Here is a 22059-nt window from a genome sequence, read left to right on the forward strand (position 1 = left end):
AGCATACTGACCACCAGGGGGCAGTTCCTGCATTAAGCGTCTGCCCCCTGGTGGTCAGTGCACATCACAGTGACCTGTGGTTCCACTGTTAGGTCTATTTGCATATTAGGCTTTTATTATATAGGATTAATTGGAAACCACCCGAATCCTGTGGACCTAATCCATTGTCTAGTGCAGGGGTGGGCAAACTTTTTGACTCGAGGGCCACAATGGGTTCTTAAACTGGACCGGAGGGCCGGAACAAAAGCATGGATGGAGTGTTTGTGTGAACTAATATAAATTCAAAGTAAAGGAGCAGAGGGGAGAGCAAAAGAACCCTCCGCTCTTTCGGCTCCACGGGCCGGATAGAACAGCTGAACAGGCCGGATCCAGCCCGCGGGCCGTAGTTTGCCCACGGCTGGTCTAGTGGCTATCTTGAGGCCCTGCAAGATTTGCTTTTAATAGAGACTTTGAAGACAATTATATGTTATACAATCAATGCCCTGATTTAAGAATTCCCAGGCAATGAAGTTCTGTGGATACCAAGATGATAAATGAAATACCTGCAGTCAATTGGAATTGGCAAGTCAACATTTCAGTCACTTAGAGGCGTCTAGACATTTTGATGGTATTATAAATTGCCTCCAAGTTCTTGTTTACTAAATTATAATCCTCAAAATTGTCAAAATAAATACTCAATAAATACTAGCCTTTATGTGAAAGGGAAGGAGGGAGAAGTAGTGAACAGATTCACAAGCATTTGTAAACACTCTCCTAGGAGTTTAAACCTTAAATGACCCCTAAAGGAGTCTGTTTTGGAACTCTGTCAGGACATTCTTCCCTTAATTAATAACTAGAGGCCCAATGTACAAAATTCATGCAAGGGGCTCGGCCCTCGCAGCCGCAGCTGCTTGCCTCAGCCCTTGCAGCCCTGGCTTCGTGCAGAAGGACATCCAGAAGGACGTCCGGAAGGTCATTCGGCTGTTCAGTCTAATTAGCATATTACACTTTTATTATTATAGATAACAGCAATGGTCTCCTCCCACCAGCACAGTGCTTGAGAATTTGCAAAGTACATTTAATGTGTCAGGTGATCCTCACATCAACCTGAAAACTCTTATCACCTTTTTATAGGAAAGAAAACTAAAGTTTGGAGAGATTATGCATTAACTGTCCAAGGTTGTGCAGCTCATACATGACGAAGCTTTCTGAAATTGGGTTTTTCAGACTCAGATCTCTGGCTGCCTCCCAACTTGCAATGCTACAAATTGTAAGTTTGAACATGGCAAGTGTTCTGGCCTTGTTTCCAAGGTTCTTTGTGTAGGGTTGTCAAATAAACAAGTGCCTATTGAATTTCTATTAAGATTCAATAAACACAAAGATGACATATGTAATCTTTTAAAGCCCTCTCATCTGTGTGAGAAGATGCATAAACCATGAACTGCAATCCAAGTTACTCCCTTACATGCCTTCTTGACAATGTGTATAAATAAGCAAATGTAACAACTACTGACTCTATACTTTAAGTAGGTAAGTTATATGTTATATTATTTAAATATCAAATCTGCTATTAAAAAAGTCAAACTAATAATAAAATTGTCCCCAACAAGCTAAGATAATCACAAAATTATTAATTACCACTGATCTTGGACCTGATTTTTGAAAATACAATCTCTGCATTTTGGGATACTGTTATTGCACAAAATTATTAACCTATAATCCATAAGCATCTGTTCAAAGTTATAGATGCTTTACTTGTAGCATTTCTAATTTCATTGTTGTCTCAAATACTAAATTTTTGAGGTTTAAATTTCTTAATACAAATATTACACTTACATTTCTCAAATTAACACAGTTTTATAAGTGAAGGGAACATAAAATACCCAATATTTTCACACCGCTATTATATAAGCAAAGATATAAGTCTGCTCAAATAACATGTGCCCTGGCAAGCAGTGCCACCTTGGAATAGTTCCAAGCAATCACTTTTCTCACAAGTGTGGGCAGTAGCCTCCCTGCCCATTGCCCAGCCCATTGATCCAATGTGAACCTTTCATTTTACAGGTGAGGACAATGAAACACAGAGGTGCTGATTTCTCAGAAGGTTCCCAAGATCACATAACAAAAGAAGATCAAAGTGGAAGTCTCCACCACTTCCCTTTTCACTAATCACTACTCCATTGAGCTGGAATTACCTGGTAAACTTTTTATGCAACAAATAGTTACTGAGTAGCTTCTATTTTCTAGGCTTTGTTCTAGGCAATATAGCTATGTTGGTAAAATCATAGACAAAATTATACATTGCAGTGAGGAATACTGTTAAGAAATATTCAATTGAACAAGCATAAACACACAAACAAATAAATAAAAGATAGTAATTCATTGCTGTGCAAAGGACTCAACTAAGGTTACTCCTGGGAATGACGTTTAATTCTGAGGAGGTGGCATGAAGCTGAGCCCTACACAGCTGCTGTGAAGGTTGGTGGAAAGAGAAGTCTAGGCAGTAGACAACCTGGCATAAAGTCCAAAACTGGAATAAACTGAGTGTGCTGGGGAAAATAAAGGAATCCATGGTAACCCTACATGTTTGACTTAAGTAACTGCATGAATGGTGGTGCCAATAATTGCAATAGGGAAGGGGGCCAGCCAGAGGGAAGAAACAGGTTTTGACAGGGGAGATTCAGACTTCTATATTGACCATATCCTATCTAATAAAGAGGGAATATGCAAATTGACCATCACACCGTCACAAAGATGGCAGCACCCATAGCCACAAGATGGCAGCACCCAGGCCCCTCAGCCCAGCCGGGGGGAACGACAGGCACACGGTGTGGCTGGACCTGCCCTCAGCCCCTCAGCCACCCAGGGCCGGCCCGAGGCGCAGGCAAGCCTCAGATATTGGCCGCCCAGCTGCCCAGGAATGCCCGAGGCTCAGGTAACCAGGGCCGGCTGAGGTTTGTGCTGCCGGCAGTGGCAGCAGCAGAAGTGTGATGGGGGCGTCGCCTTCCCCTGATCACTGGGTCGCCTCCAGCCCCTGAGGGCTCCCGGACTGTGAGCGGGGGCAGGCCGGGCTGAGAGACCCCCACTCCAGTGCATGAATTTTCATGCACCGAGCCTCTAATAAAGTAATAAGATGCCTGATAGACATTCAAGGATGGCAGAGGAGTGTAGGGGATAGGACTAGGGGAGCAAAATTGCTTTCTGGAGAAATTCATCGGCTAGTGGACTGGTGGTTCCCATTTGACTTAAGAGACTTGTTGGATTCCAAAGAGACAATCAGAGCAGAGAGGTATAAAAGGATGTGCTTGGTTGGAGGCAGAGAAAAAGCAGGACTGATAAGAACAACAGAGAAGGAACACTGCATTGCAGAATATAAACTTTGCCCCTCTGAGCAGTTCTGCTGTAATCTTAAGGATTAGATAAATCTCTATATGTGTGAGGTGGTAGACCTAGACTTTACCAGAAAAGTTGATAAAATAATCTACTGTGTACCTTTTTTTTCCAAACAAGGAAAATATCTTTATGTTCCTTCTGTGTCCCCTAGTAACAAGCTTACATTTTAGCAATGCTAGAAAACAGCGGCATGAACTCTGAACCAGTCTTACCCTATTTATTAATCTATTTTTCACACTGCAGTCAAAATGCTTTATCTGAAAAGACCTGTCCCTGATGAAGTCCCTTTATGGTCCCTTGATTCTCTAGGCAGAGAGTCACACACCTCACCATGGGCTAAAAGGCCCTGCATGCTGGTCCCCATCAATTTCCCCAGCCTCACTCCTTGCTCTTCTGGCTCAGGGGCCTGCTGAGTTCTTGTGGCCAAGGACCACCGCTATCTTGTTCATTGTTGTATCCTCCACAGTGAGTGCAGTTATGTGAATTTAGCTTCTAGGGCTTCACTATATATTTGTTGAATACGTGTAAAGACAATTACCTACTAGATGATAAGTTCCTAGAGGTCAGAAACCATAGACTTGTTTGTGGTTCTATCTCTCACTCTAAACATGGGCATGCTCAAATAATATTTAGAGAATTTTTAAACTCAAAGTGCATTCCCTTGCTTTGCAGTGTATAACTTAGATTTATTAAAAGTGAAGTTTCTGGTGAAGAGCCTTGCTATTGTCCTTGTGCAAGCTTCGACCAGATTTTAACCTGCCTAGCCTTGGCTTCCATTTCCACGCCCATGCAGATGAACAGCCACACTCTCAACATGGCCTGCTTTAGTCAATAAACTACCATCAAGCAGTCCTGCATCTGAGCATTATCTTACAAGTAAGATATCACTATGATCCTGCACCTTAGACCATTTGATGAAAATGTATGGACTTCTTATTGCTTTTAAATACTTTGAGAAAATTACCTTCCTATTGTGGGAATACTTTTTAGAACTAAACTGTTCACAAGGTTTTGGGTTTTGTTTTTGTGACGATATATGGTTTCATTTTTGGTTTTGTGACGATATATTTGATAAGTGGTTAATACCCAAAATACCTAAGGAACTTACATATTTTTATCACCAAGAAAACCAAACAATCAGATTAAATAAAATGGCCAGAGGACCTGAACAGACATTTCTTCAAAGAGGACATTCAAATGGCCAATAGACATGAAAAGATGCTCAACATCACTAATCATCAGGAAAACAAAAATTAAAACCATAATGAGATATTACCTCATACCTGTCAGAATGGCTATCAGCAATAAAACAACAAACAACAAATGTTGGAAGAGATGTGGAGAAAAGGGAACCCTCGTGCACTATTGCTGGGATTGTAAAAGGTGCAGCAACTATGGAAAACAGTATGGAGGTTTTTCACAAAATAAAAACTAGGAAAACATGCTCAAATTCACTAATCATCTGAGAGATGCAAATCAAAATGACAATGAGGTACCATCTCACACCGGTCAGAATGGCTATCATCAACAAATCAACAAGTGCTGGCGAGGATGCGGAGAAAAAGGAACCCACATGCACTGCTGGTGGGAATGCAGACTGGTGCAGCCACTGTGGAAAACAGTATGGAGATTCCTCAAAAAATTAAACATGGAACTCCCATTTGACCCAGTGATCCCACTTCTGGGAATATATCCCAAGAAATCAGAAACCCCAATCAGAAAGGATATGTGTACTCCTATGTTCATAGCAGCACAATTTACAATAGGATCTGAAAACAGCCTAAGTGCCCGTTAGCAGACAAATAAATTAAAAAACTGTGGTACATATACACAATGGAATACTACATTGCTGAAAAAATAAAGAACTCTTACTATTCACAACAGTATGGATGAACCTGGAGAGCATTATGCTAAGCAAAATAAGCCAGTCAGAGAAAGATAAATATCACATGATCTCGCTCATATATGGAATATAATGGACAACATAAACTGATGAACAAAAATAGACCCAGAGACAGAGAAGCATCAAACAGACCATTAAACCTCAGAAGAAAAGCAGGGGAGGAGTAAGAGATCAACCAAAGGACTTGTATGCATGCATATAAGCATAACCAATGGACACAGACACTGGGGCAGTGGTCGGCAAACTCATTAGTCAACAGAGCCAAATATCAACAGTACAACGATTGAAATTTCTTTTGAGAGCCAAATTTTTTAAACTTAAACTTCTTCTAACGCCACTTCTTCAAAATAGACTCACCCAGGCCGTGGTATTTTGTGGAAGAGCCACACTCAAGGGGCCAAACTGTGGCTCGCATGTGGCTCGTGAGCCACAGTTTGCCGACCATGGCACTAGGGGGTTGATGGCATGTGCTGGGGGGAGGGGTGGCTGGGGAGAGGTCAATGGGGGAAAAAGGAGACATATGTAATACTCTAAACAATAAAGTATTTTTAAAAAATAGAATTGTCATATGAAGCAATCAATGTTTTAATTAATTCTTGCATTTAAAAACAAGAACAAGAAATAATGATTTCACTAAAATGTGTGTTCTAATACAAATAGATATTTGGAATTACCTTCTAGTGCATATTTCATATCCAGAGCAAAAAGGGTCCACATAATTTCAGCACTTATTTTTCCCATGTTCAATTCTTGAGGAAACCTAAAATCAAACACATATTAGAGTATGTAATACACTAATGCATACATAAAAACTCACAAAAAGTACCTTACATTACCTATATACCACATTAATTATTATATAGATCATAAATACTTTTACATATGTGATATCTCTTTATGAACTTTCCTAGGTGGGAAAAAAACTACACACTGGAATGTTTTGATAAAACAATATTGGGTATCAAGAAAATAGTCCATTAGATTAGATCAATGTGATGGTGCTTGTAGCTCCTAATGGATGTCCTAGAATGTTTGTTTGTCTCTAAAGAGACTCTTCAGCTGTATCATACACTCCATCTTCATATGTCTTAATTTTGAAGATATATCAGATGGATCGGAGAAGCAGATACCATGTAATACCAAAACCACACCTCACATTCACCTGTTAGCAATTTTCTTGAAACAAGCTTAAATACTTTCATTTCCTGTTTGCTTACAATGAATTATTTCAAGAAAGAGTTCTCATTCCTCTGGTAAATGGCCCATGGTGGACCATCAGTCAGGACTACAGAGCTCCTTGGCAGGTCTGTGTTTTAGATTAAACAAGCTTAGGCTAAAGACAAGATTCCTACTGCTGCTGAACATGTACTCTGCATGTGTTTTCAATCTTGCAATAAGGCTCCTGGTAATACAAGCCCAGTGAATATACCAAGTCTTTTCATAACCTTGTAAACACTCACCCCAAGCCAATATGTAAGACTGATAGCATTTTCTTTTTAACATATACATACTATATAAAGATGTAATGCATACATATATCAATATACTATATATAAATATATAATGCATGTATATATGTATATACATACACATATATACAAATGACAAATATTAAAAAACAAAAATAGCCTGGCTGGTGTGGCTCAGTGGTAGAGTGTTGACCTATGAATCTAGGGTCTAGGTTCAATGCCAATCAGGGTACATGCCCAGGTTGCAGGTTCAGTCCCCAGTAGGGACAATGCAGGAGACAGCCAATTAATGATTCTCTCATCACTGATTTTTTTTAAAATATATTTTTAATGATTTCAGGAAGGAAGAGGAAGAGAGAGATAGAAACATCAATGATGAGAGGGAATCATCGACTGGCACCTCCTGCATGATAGACTGAGCCTGCAACCCAGGCATGTGACCAGAATTGAACCCAGGACTCTTGGGTCCGCAGGCTGATGCTCCATCCACTGAGCTAAATCAGCTAGGGCTCATCATTGATGTTTCTATCTCTCCCTTTCCCTTCCTCTCTGAAATCAATAAAAAAAATTTTTATTTAAAAAAAGAAAAATAGCTCTCACATTAATTTATATTTTAGGGTCTAAATTAAAAAGAGTAATACAATTCTGAATGCGATAGAAAGTATTACCTGAGTAAATATGACCTCACTATGACCTCAAATAAGAAAAAAAACCATTGATACTATATGAAATATTTTAGCCCAAATTTCCACCAAAAGCAAGGTATATTTCATCAAATATCCCTTACCAACCACCATCTCTCAATTTATCTAATGATGTTGATTGATATTTTAAAACTTAAATGCAGATGTACATTCATCAATTATTTATACTCAGGATTTCTTAAAAATCATAATCACAGTTACTGTAACATCTGTCTCTAAATTCCACTGTATTATTCTTTTATAATGCCTGCTTATTTTTTGATTGAATAAAGGACTTTTTGTGTGTGAAAAATCCTCATATAATTTGAGTGTTTGGATTAAGTTATTATTCTTTCAAAAAGAATTTATTTTCTTCTGGTAGTAGTGTTTTAAGGTTGAGAGAGATGACCTTCATCCAACTAGGGTCTAGGTCTAGGATCAGGGGTGGGCAAACTTTTTGACTTGAGGGCCACAATGAGTTCTTAAACTGGACTGGAGGGCCGGAACAAAAGCATGGATGGAGTGTTTGTGTGAACTAATATAAATTCAAAGTAAAGGAGCGGAAGGGAGAGCAAGAGAACCCTCCGCTCTTTCGGCTCCGCGGGCCGGATAGAACAGCCAAACGGGCCGGAGCCGGCCTGCGGGCCGTAGTTTGCCCACGGCTGGGGTTCATTCAACACAGGTCAATATTTATTCCTCCTCCTAGGATGTACTTATGCTTGGGGTGTTCACCTAGATTCATTACTTTGTAGAGCCTGAATTTTAATTATTCTCCTGTTCTTGTATTCAGCTCTCTCCATTTTTCAGTTGCTTTCTGTCTAGCTTCTCACATTCTCAGACTTTGCCTCTAGGTAAATCAGTTGGTGCCTCTAGGGGATACTTCGGCACATATCTGACATGTTTTTCTAATAAATACATGCACATATCATAAAGATATAAAGAAATTCAGGGGAATAAAAATATCAAATCTATTCTCATAGTAATGTTTGGGCAAGAAGTAAAGGGGATGGGATTCATAAGGCTTCAATCAAATTTATAATGTTTTATTTATTTTAGAAAAAAGTCTAAAAAAACTATAAATTTGTGAGAAGTAAAATAAGAGGTAGTATAATACAAATGGCTGTAATGCATTTAGCATTTAATAAGTAACATCTATAATAATAAAAGCATAATATGCTAATTAGATCAGATGTCTTTCTGGACATCCTTCTAGATGACCTTCCGGATGAAGCCTGGGCTACGAGGGAAGCCCAGGTCCCAGGTGCCAGAGGGAAGCCAGTGGCGGTAGCCGGGGGAAGGAAGGCCTACTTTTACATGAATTACATGCATTGGGCCTCTACTTCTCTAATAAGTAGCTATTAATTGAAGGCCTAAGATGTGTTGTGCACTGTGCTAAGGGCAGATTTCATACTACTAAACAAAACAGGCATGGTCTTTGCCTTTCTGAACTTTACAGTCTGGTATCTCACAAATATAAATATACATATATAAATTAAATATAAATAATGATATAGATATAGATATCATGGTAAGTCGCATGAAGAAAACTACAAGGTGAAAAGGTAGAGATGGTTGTGGGAAACAGTGGTTTTGTTATATCAAGTGTTTGGAAAACAACAACTGCTCATCCTTGGTTCTCAGGAGCTGTGGCAGCTGCTTATTTACAATTGAGGACCACTCCTGTGATCTCTATGGATATGGGAAGTGGCAGCATCAACAAGACTGGGGACTCAGAACTTTGCTATCAAGCACCAGCAGTGATAGGAAGCTGGGTGTATGCTGTAGAAGGCAGTGATACCACAGGGGAACAGAAAAAGAGCAACATGGGGAACAGCTCCATGGAGAGTACATAGGGAAGGAGAATGAAGAACATTAACCTGTAGCTGAAAGAATAATGAGGAGCTGGATCAAAGCAGGAGTGCAAAGAGCCAAAAATATTCTAAGGGGATGTTGCTTTTCTATTTGATTTTCTACCCTAAGGTTGATGTTACTTCAAGAAACATGGGTTATAATTAAAAGAAAAATATTACAGCAATAAGGGCAAACTACTGAATAAAATGAGGCCAAGAGTATAAGGCACAGAAGAATATACTGGGGCAGTCATTCCCAGAAATTGCTTGAAAAAAGTAAGAGTTGTGTGTACTTTTGAAGGAGGATAAATATTAATTGGTGGAAGAGATGAGCTGTGCATCTCAGTTATCTGAAAGTGACTTATAAAATATTTTTATTTAATCTAGAAGCTTTAATTTAGATAACTTCCAATCAAAGGCATCTAGAAATAAGCTGTTAGTCTCAAGATTTTCTCAGTTGCATAAGCAATGTCCAGTTTGATTTTCATTCTTGGAGAACTGTGGTTTAAGGGCTCTCATCAGTGCTTTTGAACGCTCAACATGGCAAAACCGTAACCAAAACCAACTATCATTTAAAATAAAAATGACACACTAGAAAAAAAAAAACATTCACTATAGAAGAGGCAATCCTAATATATAAAAACCTTGGGTCATAAGGACCAGTAAAGACCGAGGCTCCACCAACCGGAAGTCAGTCCTGCAGTCAGCTGGGTTGCCATGGCAACTTGGCGCTGACTGCTTCCACTGCAGGCGTGGTGCTTCAGCACTGACTGCTGAGGGGGCTGTAAATCAGGGCCAGAGAGAGGCCTGAAGAGAGAAGCAGGGACTGATCTGTTGCCTCTGTGGCAGCTTTTGATCAGCACTTGCCTCTCTCTTTCTCTTCCAGTCTGGCCAGCAGCCACGCCTCCATTTCTCTCCAGGCCTCCACCAGGGCTGTTGATCAGCCCGGTCTTTCTGATCAGGCCCCATTGATAGGCTCAGAGATGCTGACTGACATAGAAACCGACCAATCAGAACCAAATCTGGGTAAAGTGTGAGGAGCCAATGGCTGCCTAGGAGGTGGAGTTTTTGACACTGACTGGCATAGAAACTGACCAATCAGAACCAAATTGGCCAGCAGAGGAGGGCAGTTGGGGGCGAGATCAGGCCTGAAGGGGAGGGCCATTGGGGGCGAGATCAGGCCTCCAGGGTAGGGCAGTTGGGGGCAACCGGGCCTACAGGGGAGGGGAGTCGGGGGCGAGATCAGTCCAGCAGGGGAGGGCAGTTGAAGGAGAGATCAGGCCAGGAGGGGAGGGCAGTTGGGGGCAACCAGGCTGGCAGGGAGAGCAGTTGGGAGCGAGATCAGGCCAGCAGGGGAGGGCAGTTAGGGGAGATCAGGAAGGCAAGCAGAGGCAGTTAGGGGTGATCAGGCAGGCAGGCAGGTGAGAGGTTAGGAGCCAGTGGTCCCAGATTGTGAGAGGGATGTCTGACTGCCGATTTAGGCCCAATCCCACACCGGCAGTCAGACATCTCCCAAGGGGCCCCCAATTAGAGAGGGTGCAGGCTGGGCTGAAGGACCCCCCACCTCCATGCACGAATTTTTGCACCAGACCACTAGTGAGATAATAATATTCATAGGAAAAGAACTGTTACAAACCTATAGAAAAAATATGAAGTTAGGAAAAATGGCTAATGAAATCAATGGGCAAGTTAGAAAGAAAAAAACACACAAAAGCAATGGGAGAGCTATTCAATCTCTCTAATATTCAAAGAAATTTTTATTGCAATAATAGTGACTTCTTTTTTACTATAAAAATTTCAAACTAGTAAACATAAATTAAAAATTAGGGCTTGGTTGAACCTGATTCCCAAAAGTTATCTAATGACTAGAGGCTTCCAGTTTTTATGCTATTCAAATACCTGTGATATCCCTACACCTTTCTCTCATGTACCCTAGAAGTCCCCTCTATGGGCTGTATCATCCCAATGTATGAATACACAGAATAATATACAACTATTAAAAAGAGCTAGGTAGATCTGCTTGTATTGACATGAAATGATATCTATTAGACAGTGTTAAGTGAAAAAAGCAAATTACAGATTAATAGTGTGCATAATATGTTCCAATTTTTTGCAAAAAGAATATAAAATAAACATTATTAACTGCATATCTATGCTTGTATGCATAGAAAATATTAGTTGAATTACTGAAAATTTATAAGGCTTGGGTGAGGGGAGTCTTAGTTTTTCTATTACTTATTTTCTTCACCAAAGTGATACATAAACATTGAAACTTTTACTTTTTACTTTATATAGTCCTATGAAACCAAATAAGATGAGTTTTGTGACCACAAGCTTTTTAAGCAATATCTCTTTTTATATAAAATCAATGGACTTCTACTATACAAGTTTTTTAAAGATGAATTAACATTCATTTATTTCTCACAAAATTCCTATTTGTTGTTATTATTCTCATTTTACAAATGAGAGATTGGTGGTCAAGATTTGAGACTTGAACTGCCTTTTCAAAGCTCATGATCTCTCCAATAAAGAAGAAAATATTCAATTATATATCTATATCTATATATTTATATCGATATATCTATCTATATCTATATATTTGATACTTGGAAGAGGCATAAAGATAACTTTGTTTACATTCATTTTAGACTCAGGATAATAAAGATTAAGAAATGCATCCTAAAACATGGAACAAATCAATGGCAGAATCTGAAATTGAGCTTATGTGTCTTGGCATTATTTCTTATTTACTCTTTTTTTAATGACAATAACAGTAATTCCCAAGCATTAAAAATATCTTCACAGCTTATATTTTCTTACTTTTTTTTGTATTTGCCTACTGATTTTGCCTTAAAATATTTAGAGTTTAAAATATTACCTTTATATTTATGCAAGAGTTCCTATTTAAATCTAAACCTCAGTCTCTACCACTTGCTAAGCTCTACTATGCAGAAGACAATCTTTGGGGTCTGAGATATTTTCTGATATCTACTTTAGAAGAAGTGTTGCTTATCTGCTGATTTCAAATTTGGTTGTGCTTGCTGTTACCTATGGAGATAATGAATATTCTATGCTAGAAAAACAGAATTCAAAGCTAGTTTATTTACTTAATAGTTACACAGGTTCTTCTGAAGACTATTATGCTAGTTTAAAAAATCCCCCCCTGACAAAAAAAGCATTTAATCTTAAATCTAGGCAGCAAACCGAGTCATTAACTCTGCCACAATCCATAGCATCTTCCCTTTTTACTCTCCTGTGGATTCGTCCTTTGACATACCTGTGGAATTGCCTGTCCCTTTCCTATTGCTACTGTCACATCCCTAATTCAAGTCTTCACTCTTACTTGCCTCAAGAATTGCATTAGCCTGTTAGTTTATCTGCCTCCATCCCTTCCTCTTCTATCACACCCTTGTATTACCACCTAATTTACCTCTAAAGAACACAGGCCATAATATTTGGAGCCACAGTTTAAAACCATCAATTGCTTGTCACACTTACATTAACAGAGAAAAATTGCAATTCATCGTGATTTTCCTTGCCATTGATGATTACACCCTAGCTTTAACTTCTGTCTCTACTCTCAAACACTGTCCATGCTCCAGTCACCCAGATTACTTTTAATTTCTCAATATATCTGAGGCTGATGATCATTTTTCCCTGTTTGTTCTCTCTCCTCCTCAATTTTCATTTGATCATAAATACCCTCTTCCTTCAAAGTACAAATCAAGTATCATCTCCCTCTAAAGTCTTCTGTTGTACTTAAGGCAGAGTAAAAAGTGATTCATTATCTCTGAACTACAAGAGCAAAAAATAATGTATACAATGGCTACAAACTGTACCATTGCTCACTTAATATTAAGAGCTAGTAATAGCATTGGAGAATAAATTTTATAATTTTACTGTTGACACAAGATTTAACTTACCTAGTATAATTTTATTGGCATTGGTTTTATAGTTGAAAAGTGAAGAAAATAATATTATTTTGCCCTGACCGGTTTGGCTCAGTGGATGGAGCGTCGGCCTGTGGACTGAAGGGTCCCAGGTTCGATTCCGGTCAAGGGCATGTACCTTGGTTGCTGGCACATCCCCAGTGGGGGGGTGTGCAAGAGGCAACTGATCGATGTTTCTCTCTCATAGATGTTTCTAACTCTCTGTCCCTCTCCCTTCCTCTCTGTAAAAAATCAATAAAATATATTTTTTAATTAAAAAAAAGAAAATAATATTATTTTGCTTTACCCAATTTTGTATAACATTAGAAAACATTTTTTCTTCACTTAACATCTCTTCACTACCAAATAATATGAATTATGCTTACACAGTCCTTCCTGTATCTACAAGATTTAAACAATTCCAGAATCCAGGATATAATCTGGAGGCAACATCTGCAACACTGACAATTTTTAGAAAAATTTCTTTATTCCTACCTACCTAGTGAAAAAGAGAGGAGAAAAAATTTACAACTTATAAGCAAAATACTACAGACGAAAGAAGCAAATCAGTACTTCAAGGGACAGGAGAGACACCTAGTATTTTTCATAGCAGATTTTTATCAAGCTGGCTACATTTTGTTTCCAACTTTTAACAGGCCACAAATAACCATATTCCAGTAAGAGCGCTATTTGCACTGTGTCCAAATTTCCTTTGTAGATTTGCAAATACACACTCTCACTTTGGCATCAAATTGTATAAGTTTTATCTGTGCTATATACCCAGTACCAAATCATGATTCAAAGGCAGAGTTGTTTTGTTCCAACACACTCCACAGTTGAATATTTTTGCCTCTTCTTTGAATTGGCTAAGAAATCTATACCATCTGCATGTTTGCCAGAGGCTTATTTTCTGTAATTTAACACAGTTCTGGTGATTTCCCCTGCACAATCTACACTAGTATTATGTAGTGGTTAAACCTCCAATCCAATCCAAATGCTATAGATTTGATTTCTCTTCTGCTATTTAGTTAATTTGCCCAGTGGAGCAGGGATTAGTCTCTTTAAAACTCAATTTCCTCATCTATCAACTGGAGGTGATAAAAATTGCATAATTTGGGATTATTTCTAGGGCTGTGGTGAGGATTAAATAGCTTTTACATGTAAATACTTTGTACAGCCACTGGAACATAGTAAACACTCAGTAAATCTTTACTGATAATAACATTTTAACTCTAAATGAGACATATAGGAAAATATTATTTAGTTTCCATTGATTTCTAATGTGAAAATAATTATCACAGAAACTGAATGGAAATTAACATTTGTTAGTTTTAATTCCTTTTAATTCCTAGGATAAAAAAGTTGCTAATAAAATTAATGGCAACAAATGGATTACAGAGGGAATTTTTATGTTCTCATAGGAATAAACTGGTTTCACAAACTTTAGAAATCTCTAGCTACACACTAACAGTTTATATGCTAATTACAAATAAATTCCAAACTCCCATACAGGCAGGACTGAAAGAGGTTTTAACTTTCCACAACTGTTTCCTAACCTTGTAGAAATTTACATATAAATTTGACACACACGTCAAAACAAGTACATATATACTATGTATACTAATTATTCACATTTTAAAAATAAAATTAACCCCTTCTCAGACTAGTCTGAATTTGTGAGGTTTTACTACACACAAATTAAGTTTTCAAATGTACAGCTTCACATGTTCATTTTCAATGCAGTTGTAACAATCTATCATTTATAAAAGGTTTAATGAAATAACCGACCCACACCAACATTATTTGAATGTCTCCTATTTTTAATTTGCAGCAATTAATACAAAGCATAAACATTTTAAACCTTGAATCCTGTGAGACACAACAGTTTAATAACCCAATTAGTCTTGCAAATCTCTTAGTGAAAAAAGGAAAACATCTACCATTGTCAAAATTTGATAGTACTGACTCATTATTCACAACAGATAAAATCTAAAATCGGAACCCATTAAATGTGAAGTATTGTTTTGATATGCAAAGTCTGTCTTTGAAGAAAAGTGTGTTCATTGCCACAAATGAGTCACAAATGAGAAAGCAAAGGTGTTGTTATAGTGTGTTGAGTATGCAACTGAAGCTTCATTATCATAGCCAGAATTCAAGAGACATTTTGTTTGCTGTGCTTTTTTCACATTATTAAAATTTTAAAAATCAGCTTTTGTTACTATATTCTCCATTTAAGAATACTTGGCATACAATTAACTACCAGTATCAGGAAGAGAACAGCCAAGGAGAATGAGCTTGATTTAAGCAGAACTCTACTAGTAAATGATCACCTAGCCTTTCAAGTTAAAACCATAGCCAAGGGAAATTAAAACATATCATCACACTGCAGTTAAGGGTGAAAGCCAGCTTAAGCATTTGGAGTGTGAACTCATCTAATTGAACATTTCCCATAGTGATAATTTTTCCCTTTGTGTTTAAGTTCTCTTGTACCAAAAAACAAGTAGATCACAAATGCCATTTCAATCCAATCACTCTTTCTTCCTTTTGTTTTTATTTTCCTTTAAATGTACATTTACAACCAAGGCATATTTTAATGAACTAGGATATTTAAAGACATATTTAATTTAAATGTGAAAAATAAAATTGGATGGATCCAGGTAAACTATTAAAATTAGCATTTGTAAGAAAATGATAATGCCACCTGGCAGTGGCAAAGGAGGTGGAGAGGACCAGAAATAGACTACAAACCTTGGGTAATATGCCTATAGATAGGGGGGATAAGAGGAATTTACTGGATTCAGATAGTTATTTCTGAAGCTATCCCAGCACTTCCTGATGAAAGACCTGGGGAGAACAAGTCTTCAGATTCACACTGCAAGGTAGGAAGCTTGAGGCAGTGGAAGAGAGATGAGCATGACCATCTGAGGAGCTTGTAGACAAAGCCAGGCACTGGGCTAGGTGTTTTGCGTGCATTATCTCTTCTAGTCCTACGGTTACAGTTTACCTCCCGATCTGATTTTGGAACTGTTGAAAACAGTCTTGAATATGTTGTAAAACTTTTCTAATATCTGATGGATCAGTCTGTTTCACTCAAACATGTTAGGTCACTAACTAAACCACTCAAGCTACCTTTATCTTTGCATAGTTAAAACACAGTCCTCTTTCTTTATTTTTACTTTTTACTTATGTATAATTGTCTCCCATTATCCATGTGAGAAATGTTCCAAGACCCCCAGTGGATGCCTGATACTGGCTAGTACCTAGCACTTTATACACTATATTTTTTCTATGCATATATACCTGTGATAAAGTTTACTATAAATTAAGCACAGTAAGAGCTTAACAACACTAACTAATAATAAAATAGAACAATTGTAACAATATACTATAATAAAAGTTATGTGAATGGTTTGGGGGCCATTATTAAGTAAAACAAGGTTACTTGAACACAAGCACTGAGATACCACAACAGTTGAACTAATAACCCAGATGGTTACCAAGTGACTAATGGGCAGGTAGCTTATTCAGTGTAGATCCTCCGAACAAAGATAGGATTCACGTCTGGGGCAGAAGGGAGTGGGGCATGGTGAGATTTCATCATGCTACTCAAAATGGCGCACAATTTAAAATTTATAAATTGTTTACTTCTGGACTTTTCTACTTATTTTAGTACCACAGCTTACTGCAAGTAACTGAAACTGTGAAAAGCAAAACTGCAGATAAGGGGGGACTACTGTATTAATCTCATACAAAAATATTAAGGTGTTCTTAAAAAATGACTATAAAAATAAGATTTGTCTGAAAAGTAGAGAAATTAAAGAAAAATGAGGATATAAAATAAATGAGGGTAGACATAGAATTGTATGCAGTTTGAGTCTATAGAGTTATTAAATGGGGGCCTCAGTTCTGACATCTCTGGCACCTAATCCACAAAGGAAAACTGGTAATTTTTATGTATCCCAATTTTTCAGCAAAGTACTTAAAAACAGTGAATTTTGAGGAAAAAAAATCTGTAAGGGTACATACATTTTTTTTCTATTGGTTTATATGTCACTGCACATGGTACTGTATGGTATGTCTGGTATTTTTAACTTCTTGTGAGTAACTACTGTTAATTGTTTTATCATGATCAAATCCAGATTAATCATCAAAGCATCAACAATGTTTCAGTTGGACTAAAGGGTTGATGGCCATCATCTTACATATGGGATCTTTTTCTTACAATTAATCATTTTTGTTTATTTCAAGGGTTGCTTAGATTCTGATTCTGTCACTCACTAGATGTGTAATCTTGGGAAAGTTACTTAGCCCCACTGTGCTTCAGTTTCATCACCTGGATTCGGGGATAACAGTACTGATGTCATTAGAATTAAATTTAGGATTAACTTAAACATTAAATTGTAAAAGTGCTTAGTACAGTGCCTGATTCCAGTTAATTCCCTATAGTTCCCTATACAGTGATGATAATGATAACATATAGATGTCTAGTTTTGCCTAAATCATCTAGCTAGCATGATAAACATCAAAAATCCAAGATGAACCTTTTCTTTCTTTCATGGTGTACATTTAGGGAGGTAGAACACTGAAATCTTCAGAAGTGGTTGAATTAGTACAATTCTTAGTAAACATTCTTAGAACAGTGCTCTTGTGCTCTTAAAAATATTCTTATTATTTCCAGATAATGTATTGTTTGGGGCATTTGTAGAGAAAAACGTGCTCTATTTTAAAATTCAAAAATGGCTGTACTTAGCATGAAAAAAACTTGATTTACAAAATGATTTACATTCTTTTTTTATATATACCTTTATTCGGGTAGTTTTAGCCTAGATTTTAGATTTTAAAAGATTTTTTTTTAATTATCCATTCTCCCATTGTAAACCCTAGCTCTGCAGATTGCTCGTATAAAATAAATTGCTTGTTTATTCAAATTAAAGCATTCCTTTATACTTCAATAGCAACCTGCTGCAACTATAGTGGAAATATATATATATCTTTCCATATATTATCATACTGGGTCAGTTATGCTACTTTGGTTATAAGGGACATAGACTCAAGTAACTACAAATAATTAAAAGGTAATTTTTGTAAGCATATTTACCATAATGGAGAAATGAGACTACACTACATTTCCATATTGTTCTAGAACCTAAGGAAAGCTGAACTCAGGTGGAGCAATGTCTAGTACAGTCAGGTCTCATGAAACCATGGACAAGAATCTCCTTCAGAGTTGAAGGCAGCCTGGTTAGTGCAGTAAGTGACTGTAGATGGGATCCTCACTCAAGACGGCCAGCTATACCAGGAATCAGCTATTCTCATCATTTATTTTTTCCTTTTATCCATCCTTTCCTTTTTTCCACTGACAACCGCCTTCTCTTTCAACACTGTTAATCTCCTGGCTTCTATTTATACATTATTTTGATTTACTGCTAATTTTGGATCACTTACTACAGCTGTTTTCAAATTTGTAAACTTTCATTGTCTATTTGTCAACTATCTCATTGCCTAGATTTCTCAGTCTAGGTAGAGAGAGCAAATCTAGCTTTTTTCACTAGGTTACCTCAACAAGGGACTGTGAGGGGAGGAATTAAATCCCAGAATGACTTGTGAATGTGGAAGGCACAATGACTAGCCAGCTTAAGACCCATATTTAATTTTGTACTCATCTCTTTTTCAATTAACTTTTTGTGGCCACAACTTTGCATAGTGCCTGGCACATATAGAATATTCAATATTATTTGTCAAATTTAAATGGTAATGTTGATAAAAACTAATAAAAGTAAATAGAGCAGGAAAAGAACAGATGAAAAAATATGTAAGGTAAAAGAAATAATTAAATATTTTCCCTATCTTTCCTGTACTTATTCTACTGTAGGGTAACCAACAAAGTATCCCAAATTAATGAAGGGAAGTTCTTTTCAGAAAAATTCTAATAAATGTGGAAGGAATAATATTATAAAACCACAATTTTGTAGTCCCTAATGGAATAACTGATTCTGAAGTGATTATAAATAAATAAGTGCAATAGAAGAGATTAATAGAAAACTTGGGAATGGAGGGATCAAGCTATCAGCACTGATCAGTCTTAGCCTCACCACAGGGGAACAGTCAGACTTAATGTGACCCCTGATGTGATAAAGTATGAAGTACAGAGTCACCTGTGATGTATTCTTGGAAAAAAATAATAAAAGGGACCTGAAAGTTTAGCCTCTAGAGCTATTAATGCTAACTATGTAGATGATCAAATATAGAGGAACAACTTAATCATAAAGAGGCAAGCAGAATGATCTAGAATGTGGAACATTCTAAAGGACAATGAACATAGCTTCTTTAAGTCAGTAGCATGGATAAACAAAAAGGGGTGGGAGCTGAAGTCCAGTGAGAGAGACTTATGACACATAACAACCACATGTAGCATGTGGGCCTTATCTGAACGCTGATTAAAACAAACCAAATGTAAAACGGCAGTTTTAAAGAAAAGCAGTGGCATTTGATTATGGAACAGGGAGGACATGCTACCAAGGCATTACTATTAATGTTAATTTTAATTGTGACATCGTGATATGCAAGAGAATAGCCACCAATATTTTAGAGATGAATACTGAAGTACGTAGGGATGAAATGATAGAATGTCTGAGATTTGCTTAAGATAATAGCAAAGAAAAGAAAAAGAAATCTCAAGAATACACATGAAAATATGACAAAATCTTGGTAATTGTTGAATATGGGTGATGGATATATGACTTAATTGTATAGTCTATAATTTTTAGTATGATGAATACTTTTGCAACAATTTTTAAAATATAAAAATAATTTATGGAAGCCACAGTGCAAGCAAATAAATCAATACCTTGAATACTTTGAGCACCATTAGTTCCAAAACAGAAAGAATAAGATGTAAATCCCTGGTCAAAGTAGCTTCAATCCACTCTCCTCACTGCAGAAAATGAAATATACTATCTTTTAAGATGTCTAGTTCAAAAATCATGTTCTGACTCATCCCATAACCATGAGAAAATAAATGCATGATATATTATTTTTGCAAATAAAATAGCACATTTTGGAAAATTGGAACCTTTTGTACTTAACATATCAGATCCTCTAATATGTATACTTACTGCAGAGAAAAACTAAAATAAGTTTTAATTATATGTATAGCTTTAGAAGAAATGAAAAGAAATTACAGACAATAATAAAATACATGCAAATAAACAGGATCATAGAATTGATGAAACATATTTCTGCTAATATTTTGATTAGCATTAGAAAAACAAAGTAATGTAAAATCACAATAATTTAAATGAACTGAGTGTAAAATTTTCTGAGTATTTAAAAAATGAGATTTCATATATCCAATTATATATAGTGAACCTCCTCTATATTATACATGTGGTTGATGTCAGTCTAAAGGACTTTTGCATTTAAGTATAAAATTTCCTATTGCATAGAATTCATGGAAGTCACACAGGTAGTCAAATCTCTATATGTCAAAGTGTAACTCAATATGTACTTCCATTTTTTAAACTCTGTACTTTCCAATTGATACCTCCCCCTGAATTTACAATCTCAATTAATGATGCCTCATAACTACAGCATCTTCATTGGGTCAACCTTTTCCCTAAACACCCCATTCAATGTAGTTAGCAAAAAAAAATAAAATAAAATAGAATAAAATTATAAATCTCCATTTATCTCCTTAATATTTCTCAAATGTGATCATACTTCTTCATCATCTTATACAAAACCCCTAAATCTTCTCACTGTATTACTGCTGTAGCCTTTTAACAATTATCTCCACTTACAAAAAAAAAAATAATAATAATAAAGAAGAGAAAAGAGCATCTTCTCAGATCACAATGGCATAAAATTAGAAATCAACTACAATAAAAACAATGGAAAAAAAAATCAAACACCTGGAGGCTAAATAGCATGCTATTAAACAATGACTGGGTTACCAAAGAGATCAAAGAAGAAATAAAAAGCATCATGGAAACAAAGGGCAATGAAATCACAAAAATCCAAAATCTATGGGACACAGTGAAAGCAATCTTGAGAGGAAAGTTCATAGCTCTACAGGCCTACCTCAAAAATAACAAGAAAAAATGATAATAAATTATCTAACCCTACAACTCAAAAGAGTTAGAAAGAGAGCAACAAGAAAAGCCCAGTGTAAGCAGAAGGAAAGAAATAATAAAGATCAGAGCAGAAATAAACTACATAGAGACCAAAAAAATAATACAAAAGATCAACAAACCAAGAGTTGGTTCTTTGAAAGGGTAAACAAGATTGATGAACCTCTAGCCAGGCTCACCAAGAAGCAGAGAGAGAGAACCCAAATAAACAAAATCAGAAATGAAAGAAGTGAAGTAACAAACGATCCCACAGAAATACAAAGGATTATGAAAAAATACTATGAAAAACGCTATTCCAACAAAATGGACAACCTAGCCAAAATGGACATATTCTTAGAAAAATACAAGCTCCCAAAACTCAATCAGGAAGAATAAAAAAACCTGTATAGGCCAATATCTACCAAAGAAATTGAAGCAGTGATAAAAAATCTTCCAGCAAACAAAAGCCCTGGTCCGGATGGCTTTACTGGGGAGTTCTACCAAGCATTCAAAGAAAAACTAAAACCTATCCTCCTCAGACTATTCAAAAAAAAATTCAAGAGGAAGGCACACTTCCAAGCTCTTTCTATGAAGCCAGCATTATTCTAATTCCAAAACCTGATAAAGACACCACAAAAAAAGAGAACTACAGCCAATATCCGTGATAAATATATATGCTAAAATCCTCAACAAAATTCTAGCAAATCGGGTCCAACATTACATTAGAACGATTATATACCATGAC

At 36.7% G+C, this 22059-nt stretch overlaps 1 protein-coding gene across 1 annotated transcript in view; it reads right to left on the reverse strand.

Annotated features, from left to right (window-relative positions):
• The window catches only part of UNC13C (unc-13 homolog C), a 579627-nt gene that overhangs the window by 175163 nt on the left and 382405 nt on the right, over positions 1 to 22059 (reverse strand). The window contains exon 19 of the mRNA XM_080645235.1: positions 5950 to 6035. Coding sequence (XP_080501361.1) covers positions 5950 to 6035 — 86 coding nt within the window. The remainder of the gene's footprint in view (positions 1 to 5949; positions 6036 to 22059) is intronic.

The sequence above is a fragment of the Plecotus auritus genome (assembly GCF_963455305.1).
Source record: "Plecotus auritus genome assembly, chromosome: 1".
Classification (NCBI taxonomy): domain Eukaryota; kingdom Metazoa; phylum Chordata; class Mammalia; order Chiroptera; family Vespertilionidae; genus Plecotus; species Plecotus auritus.